The sequence below is a fragment of the Lipotes vexillifer genome, unplaced genomic scaffold (genome assembly GCF_000442215.2).
Source record: "Lipotes vexillifer unplaced genomic scaffold, Lipotes_vexillifer_v1.1 scaffold822, whole genome shotgun sequence".
Classification (NCBI taxonomy): Eukaryota; Metazoa; Chordata; class Mammalia; order Artiodactyla; family Lipotidae; genus Lipotes; species Lipotes vexillifer.
Window position 1 is genome coordinate 3,238,106 of NW_006770496.1, and position 9,005 is coordinate 3,247,110.

Consider the following 9,005-nt stretch of genomic DNA (forward strand, 5'->3'; position numbering starts at 1 on the left):
CATGGCTTTGTCTCTTATGTAGGGTTTTTAGACCAGCCTTTCACAGAATGTGGGATGGGTGGCAGCTTTTGTATTAGCTTGTAAAGTCTCTGCAACTCCAGCCTGATTGCTGTCCCTTAAATTCCTCTTTTATTATGAAAATTAGAACTTCTTTAGCATCTTCACATAAGATGAACTCTGAATTCATTACCTTTAGTTCTGGGGCACTTTGATAGAGGTTTCCTTGTCAAACACTTGAGGAAGGAAGTGTTGTGCCGTATGAGTGTCTGATTCATCACTGCACATGCTGTGGTGTTTCCACATCTGCGTTCTTGATCTTGGCTTTTTTCTCCAATACAATACAATAGTGTATTCTCCAATACAATATTTTCTCCAATACAGTGGACTGCCCATCAGTCTCTACTTTCTGCTTTTCTTCTGCCTCTGCTTCTGTCTTCAATCCAGTGATGGCAAACTTTTGATTCTTCCCATATTCCCTTGCTGATGTCCTGTGATCTGAGCAGCTGTGTACGGTGCTGCTCCACCTGCTAAGGGTTGCTTCCTTTCATCCATCCCGAGGGGTGTACTGTAGAAGGTTCTGCTACTTTGCTATTGCTGCTGTAACAAATCACCACAAACAGATTTATCATGTTACATCTTACAGTTCTGTAACTCAGAAATCCTAAGATAGGGGTGTCGGCAGGGCTGCACTTCTTCTGGAGAGTCTAAGGAAGAACCAGTGCTCTTGTCTTTTTCGCTTCTAGAGGACTGCTTGCATTCCTTGACCTGTGGCCCCCTCTATCTTCAAAGCTAGCAATGGTGGATTGAGTTCTTAGCAGTCATTTTACTCCAACCTTCTTCTTTGACTTTAAGGACGCTTGTGATTACATTGGGCCCCCCTGGATAATCCAGGATAATCTCCTTATTTGAAGGTCAGCTGATGGGTAACCTTAATTGCCCTTTGCCATGTAGTGGGCCTCTTTAGAGGCTATTATTCTACTGACCGCAGTGGAGCTACTCCAACTCCTGTTTCTTGGCTTCAGGGACTGCGTTCTGTTAGGTTCTTTTGTCTTGTTTGTCAGGTGCTTTTGTGGTAAGCTCTTTATGTTTTCTTTAGCCTCCTAATCATTGTCATTTCAGCCTCATCCACCTCCTCATTCTTGTCTTTACTTTTGGTTTTTATAAAAAAGTGTTAGGTAAGGGAATTTCCTTCCTTCAAGGGCTTTTATCATTCTCTTTGCTTTTCTCTAGTTGACATCTTCCTTCTGCTTCCTTGGCAACTGCAGTCCTTTTTGCTGGGGAAAAGCACATCCTCCTTTCCTGGAGTTGTGGTAAACTTCTTACCTTTCTTCTGAAGGATGACAGCCTAATTTCTAGTGGTCATTTAAGTCTTTGGATATTTCATCTTTATTATTGAATTCTCTCTCTTGTAGAGCAGCCATTTCCCCTAGTTCTCGGTTTCCACCTAGAGTTGACATCTCTTGATGTGGGGCGGTGGAGAGGTGAATGCCTTGAGTGAGCCAGGAAGAAGCTGAGCAATGTTCATGTGGGCTGCAGGTACTAAGGATACTGTTATAAAGCTAGAATAGACTTTTCCTAATGCTAAACATCATTTACAAATAAGGTTAGAAAGATATTTTATCCTAACAAATTGGTTTTGTCCAATTTTGAATTTTAAGTATTTTTAGAAATTCAGTTTTGTATAAATCACCTAATACCAGCCACAGTGAAGATGTTAGGCATATTGGGGGCTTCACGCTGGTTCACTGATTTAGGAGAAAAGTACTTCTTAAAAGTAGCATGAGAGAATCACCTCACCCTCCTAAAAATCCCTTGCATACAAGTCAGGACCAAAGCAAAGCCTCTGAATGTGACTCCAGAAGGGCCCCTGCCATTGCCTCTTTTCTGTATCCTACCTGTGCAGGACCCAACTTTTATCCCATATCCTCCACAAAACCTCCCTCAGCTGCTCAGCCTGTACCCTGAATACTTGCTTGCTTGTCTGCAGAATACTTAGCACTTAGAATCTGCTGCTTCTGTGATTTTTTCATAGACATCGTTTGTCTCTCCTAATGAATCTATTGAATGCAACTTTAAATACGTTTGGTTGTGAATTCACCAAAATATAGTTTGAAAAATCTCAATGGATACACTGACCTAGGTGCTCTCTCTCTCCTTGGAAAGCTTTGTTTTTTACAGTTATATTGGGGATTTTCTTTTCACAGGAAATTGTTGTAATTGAGTGTCAGGAGGTATAATTTCTAATCCACTGGTTCATTTTATATCTGGTTTATGTTATAACCAGATCATGTTTAGAGATTCTAATTTGCAGTGGTTTGGAGCCATGCTAGAATATTTTCTGGTTAAACTTACTTATTTTTATCTTTTTAAGGGCTACAAAACTTTACAGAGGAAGCTTGATTGCACTCTGCATTTCCAATGTATTTTTTATGCTTCCATGGCAGTTTGCTCAGTTTGTACTTCTTACTCAGGTAAGGTGCTTACATTTTTAAAACGAATTAAGCTTAGTGAGCTTGATTATGAGAACTCATTTGTCTAAAATTATAGAACTGAAATGTTATATGATTCTAAGTCCTAAAAAGTGTTTTTAGTCCATATTTTGAAAGAAGTTTCGGGATAGGGAAATATATGATTTACTTATTAATGGGTGTTAATTGTTTACTTACTAGTAGAATGCATTTATTGAACTCAAGTTTATAAGAATGCTTATCTTTTTTCTTCAGTGTTAGTTTGCTTAAAAGAGAACTAGTGTTATAACATTAAGTATTTCTCTTAAGGAGACTGTAGTATTTATCTTAAGTAAAATGTTTTTGTGAATAATAGTGGACTTTCTTACACATAGGATAAATACACATAGGATAACATAGGAAAAATAGCTAAACAATTTATGTTTTATATAACTCCCTTACCAGCCTGTAATATATTTATCATCTTTCCACGTACTCTGTCTCTTTCCTTTCAAATAGAGGTCTATAAAGCAAGGTAAAGGTCGCTTATTGAGAGAGGGAGTAAACTGTGTGCTCATTTCTCCCTGCCACCACTGTTTCTACTTCTTTCTTATACTGGCCATATTCATATTCATATAAAGCAGTATAAGAGTCGCTTTTCAATGTTCTTTGAGATGTCTTGCTTGAGAAATGAAGTCAGACCTGGATTTGTGTCCTAACTCTATTCACTGGCTGCTTGAGTTGGACAAACTGCATAACTTTTCTTGGTTTCAGTTGTCTCATTTATGAAGTAGAGAAAATAAAAGACCCTACTGTATTGGGTTGTGTTTAGGATCAGATGGGGTCATGTATGTAAGAATCTTAACACATTACCTGCTACTTAAGACATCAAGTTTGCTGCTTCTATCATTTTTTTTTTTTTAAAGAGGCTCTATTTGTACTTCATTCGTTCTTTGATCTTATCTTTTAGACTCTTTTGTCTTCTTTAGTTTGAGGACATTTTAAATGTTTCTGGTTTAAAATGTCCCTGAGGGTCACTCCTTATGATTCTACCCTGTAGGCCTGCTGTGTATTGCTTAGCCCCTGGAGTGGAAAGGGAGAGTTCCTATCCTTTCACTTATTGGAGATGGCCTGCTTTTTGTTTTCGTTTTTGTTTTTTTGGTGCGGGACGGGGAGAAACTGGGGGGAGGTGCATGGAGTGAGGGTAGGCAGTACTGTGCTCCTCTGTCGGGCTTACGTTGAATAACAACACACTTCTCCACAGTTACTGTGTCATATCTGTCACCCTTCAGCAGTGCCATGTTCCCCATGGGGAAATCTGGGTCAAGGGAGACCTTGTTTTTCTTGCTACTGGGAAAATTTGTTGTAGATTATTTGGAGACAAAAAACTTGATGAATGGAACTTAAGTTACATGTTTAAGATTCAGCTGTTTTGCCATTTGTTTAAACCATATTTGTGTAGTAGGAGAATCGTGGAATTTAATTTGAATTGCTTTTTCCATGAAGAAAGGTGGAGAGGCACTGTTTGACATAATACCTCTCTATACTTTACTGAGGTAAATTATTTAATCAATTAATTCATATAATCAATTAATGCATATAAATAACTCCAGTACTCTTAGAATTCTTGGTAAATACATACAGTTTTCTTCAAGACTGTTAAAAAATTAAAAATGCCTTTGTAGTGAAAGTACTTCTAGTTTGAAATCTGATAAATTTGATTATGCCCAACACTTGAATATTTGTATAAATGAAAGAAAGCACTAATGGAGATACTCGTAAAGACTGACTAACAAGCAGAACTCAGTGTATTTTTACACACACACGCATTATATAATTACTTTTTAGTTTAATGTACCTTCCCCAATTATGTATTGTCACATGTTATAATTAAATTTTTATATTTTTTGATTAAGGCACTTTATAACTGTACATGTTGGCAGTAGAGTCACTCTGACATTAAAAGGAGTATTGTTTGGATAATCCGTAAAGTAGATAATTTACATGGTTAATTGAGAGAGATGTGAATGGAAGAGAAAAATCAACTGATATGTGCCATATTAATATATTGACCATAATAAATAATAAATTAGCAGGTAAGAGGGTAACTAAAGAACTTACTTTCAATATAAATATAAATGTAAATTTGAGGCAAAATAAAGATAATCTTTTCTTAATTTTTTAATCTATTCATTATATATATAATTTTAATATAACTTCTTTTTAAATTTCAGATTGCATCATTATTTGCAGTATATGTTGTGGGATACATTGATATATGCAAATTACAGAAGATCATTTATATGCACATGGTAATGGTTTTTAATTTTTTTTCCCCATTTACCTTGACCTTAAAACAAACTCCTGATTAGTATTCTATTTATTCATGGTTGCAACTAGTTTTGACATAATTCCATAAATAAAACAAGTGTTATTCAAAAACTGTGATATAATTAACAGACCTTGTTTTAAATAGGCCACCCAGAAAATTTAATTATCTGATTTGAGTTTGTGCCCAACTTATACATTATCAGTAAAAGAGGTAATTCATGAAAGAGAAACATGGGATGGTATATTATCCAGGAGCCTTCTGTTAAAATGAAGTGGAATATTCATTTATTGAGCACAAACTATCCAGGCATGTGGGACATATCAGTGAATAAAACCGCAAAGATCCCAGCGTATATGTGGATTACATCCTAAAAGAGCGGAGGAAGAAGACAGAGGATAAATAATAAACATAGTAAATGGGTAAATTATATAGCATGTTAGAAGGTGGTAAGGGCTATGGAAAAGGACAAGTCATGGTACCCCAAGGTCAGGCTGGCCAAGTGTCAAGGGATGGGAGATTGAGGTGTCACATGAGGAGGTCAGAGGAGGTCTTATTGAGAAGGGGGTAGTGGAGCAAAGACTGGAAGGAGGAGAGGGAGTCAGCTAAGTAGATGTCATGGAGAAGAATATTCTAGCTTGATGAAATAGCCAGGGCAGAGGTCTTAGGGCTGGATGGTTGATTTTGATGAATATTTAAAAACATTTGTCTTCTCTGTCATTAGTTCTTACAATTTTGATATTTTCTTTTTCCTATAATTTTAATGTAATTACAGCATGCTGTTGTTTTGTGCTGGTCTCAGCCTATCAATAACAATGTTGTGGTTGGACAGGCACTTGTGGTTCTTATGATTGCAAGATGCCCTTCAGTAATAACTATCAGGAAACTTTGAAAGAAACCAAGGTTTATTACTTACAGGACCTGGCAATTACACAGCACACCTGGGACCACACAGTTAGGTCGCGGGGTGTGGGGGTAGGCGTGGGAGAGTTAGGGAACAAGCATGCCCTGGAGTTCTGCCTTATTGGGGTCCAGGATGGAGGCCTAGGATTTTGAGGGCTCTTTTTTTTTTGGGGGGGGGGTGAATTTAAAACATACGAGTGGGAATTTACATCACAGGAAGAGAAAAAACTGGCCCAAAGGTCAGTTGTTGAAGTTAATCAAGATCTCTAAAACAAAGGAGCCTCAGGGGGGGCAGGTGGCCTGACCCTTTATGTAGTCTTGTGGCTGGCAATATGTTTATTCAAGAGATAGCCATGTTTGGAGTGGATCGCAATAAAAGCTTTAAGTCAGACATTTGTATTAAGAAGAAGAAAAACTCCCCAACTGTCAGGGTTTATACTACAGCTGTATATATATATATATATATATATTTTTTTTTTTTTGGTGGTACGCGGGCCCCTCACTGTTGTGGCCTCTCCCGTTGCGGAGCATAGGCTCCGGACGCGCAGGCTCAGCGGCCATGGCTCACGGTCCCAGGCGCTCCGCGGCACGTGGGATCTTCCCAGACTGGGGCATGAACCCGTGTCCCCTGCATCGGCAGGCGGACTCTCAACCACTGCGCCACCAGGGAAGCCCCATATATTTTTTTATTCTCTAATAATTGTTACATACAAATAGGACATTTATAACATATAGAGAAGTTATGGACAGAGTTCTAAAATGAACAACCATGAGCCTACCCTCCAACTGAAAAATGGAACCATCATTACTTGGAAGCCCTTGTGTGTCCCGAACACATCCCCTCACTTCTCTTGGAGATAACCACTATCCTGACTTTTAAAATTATAATTAACTTGCTTTCATTTATGACTTTACCATCTACTTATTCCTAAATAATACATTTTTATTATTAAATATTAGTATTGTTTTTAAGGTTTATAAAATGGTATCCTTTTTGTGAGACATAAGTTTTCACTCAGATTTTTGAAATTTGTATGTTGCTGGAGTTCAGACATTTTCTTCGCTTTATGTTTTGCATTGTATAAATAAAGCATGATATATTTATCCATATTCTTGTTGAAAGACATTTAGGTGTTTTCCTTTTATGTATAATGGTGTACATTCTTACACATACCTCCTAGGGAATATATATTGAGTTTCTCTAGGGTATTTACATAGTAGTAGAATTTTTAGGTGGTAAATTAAATACATGTTCAACTTCACAATTTAATGTTCATTGTTTTTCAAAAATGATTAGACTACTTTGAACAGTAACATATAACAGTTCTTCTTATCCTATATCTTTTTATATTTTGTCAATTTGGAGAGTATAAAATGGTATCTTACGGCCTTAATTTACATTTTCTCTGGTTTTCAATAAAGTTGAACATCTTTTCGTATGTTTATGGGCCCTTTGTGTTTCCTTTTTTGTGTCACTCCTATTCAGACTTTTCATCAATTTTTCTCTTATGTCCAAGGAAAAAATGGCATCTGTTTTATTCACTGCCATGTAATCCACTATTTTCATTATTTGCTTTGATGCTTGAATTGTTCCCGATTTGGCCAGCTACTTCCTGCTGGCTTCTTTGTTCTTTTAACATGTCCTCATTATGCTTTAAACACTTTTTCAAAGAAATTAATAAAGGCTCAGCTTCATCAAATGCTTTTCTGCATCTGTCTAGATGATCCTCTGTATTTTTCCCTCTTTAATACGTTACTGTGGTGAATTACATTAATTGAATTTTTACATTAAGAAACCATGCTTTTCTGGACTAAACAATTTTTATACTAATTATATATCTGGATTCATTTGCTATTATTTTGTTAGGGTTTTAAATCTCATGAATGGTATTGGACAGTACTTATCCTTTTTTAGACTTGAGTTTTTTTCCCCAAACTGTTTAATTTTTTTTTTTTTTTACATAGCAATAAAAATTCAAGTAGTTGTTAAGCATTTAGAGTCTGTCAGTCACACAGTCACATAGGCAACTATCAATGAGGACTTTGACTCAAAGTTATAGTTATAAAAGTACTAGCATTACACAGGTTTAGTTTGTAGTAGAACCTATCCTGGGTAAATGATATACACTTTATGATGTCACTTACTGACTATGGAACTAGTTATCCATATCCATAGTTGCTTTATAAGCTCCTAAATCCCTATAGTTAAAAAGGAAAAAAATATGGAATTGTTTCCAAAAATTTTTCCCATTTTTTTATTGTGATAAAATACACATAAAATTTACTGTCTTAAGCATTTTAAGTTTACATATCAGTGATATTAAGTACATTCTTATTGCTGTGCAAACATCACCACCGTCTATCTCCACAAGTCTTTTTCTCTTGCAAAAATGAAACTCTATACCCTATAGAGTTATAACTCCCTATTCTCCTTCCTCCCCGCAAGCCCTGGAAACCCTCATTCTGCGTCCTCTGTCTATGCTTTTAACTACTCTTAAGTACCTCATATAAGTGGAATCATGCATTATTTGTCTTTTCCAGAATAGGTTACTTCGCCTGGCCTAATGTTCTCAAGATCCATCCATGTTGATGCAAATGGCAGGGGCTTCCCTCTTTTTTATAGCTGAATACTGTTTTATTGTGTATATATACCACATTTTCAATATCCATTCATCCATGGATAGAAACTTAGCCTGTTTCCATGTCTTGGCTGTTGTGACTAATGCTGCAATGAACATGGGAGTGCAGATATATCTTTGATAATCCTGTTTTTGTTTCTTTTGGGTATATACCCAGAGGTGGATTTGCTGGATCATATGGTAGTTCTATTTTTAATTTCTTTTTTTTTTGAATTTTATTTATTTTTTTATACAGCAGGTTTTTATTAGTCATCCATTTTATACACATCAGTGTATACATGTCAATCCCAATCTCCCAATTCATCCACCCCCCCCCACACGGCTTTCCCCCCTTGGTGTCCATATGTTTGTTCTCTACATCTGTGTCTCTATTTCTGCCCTGCAGATTTCTCAAGGAACTTCCATACTCTTTTCACAGTGTACCAATTTACATTCCCACCAACAGTGGGGAAAAGGGTTCCCTTTTCTCTACATCCTCACTAATACTTATCTCTTGGCTTTTTGATAAAGGTCTTTCTAACCGGTGTGAGGTGATGTCTCATTGTGGTTTTGATTTGCATTTACTAATGATTAGTGATATCGAGCACCTTTTCATGTACCTGTTGGTCATTTGTATGTCTTCCTTGGAAGAACCATCAATTCAGGTCTTCTGCCCTTTTTTTTTTTTTTTTTTTTTTTTTTTTTTTT

General features: G+C 36.5%; 1 protein-coding gene across 1 annotated transcript in view; it reads left to right on the top strand.

The window, feature by feature from the left end:
• DPY19L1 (dpy-19 like C-mannosyltransferase 1) overlaps nt 1-9,005 on the top strand; it is an 87,515-nt gene that overhangs the window by 40,572 nt on the left and 37,938 nt on the right. The window contains exons 8-9 of the mRNA XM_007446125.1: nt 2,372-2,471; nt 4,682-4,759. Coding sequence (XP_007446187.1) covers nt 2,372-2,471; nt 4,682-4,759 — 178 coding nt within the window. The remainder of the gene's footprint in view (nt 1-2,371; nt 2,472-4,681; nt 4,760-9,005) is intronic.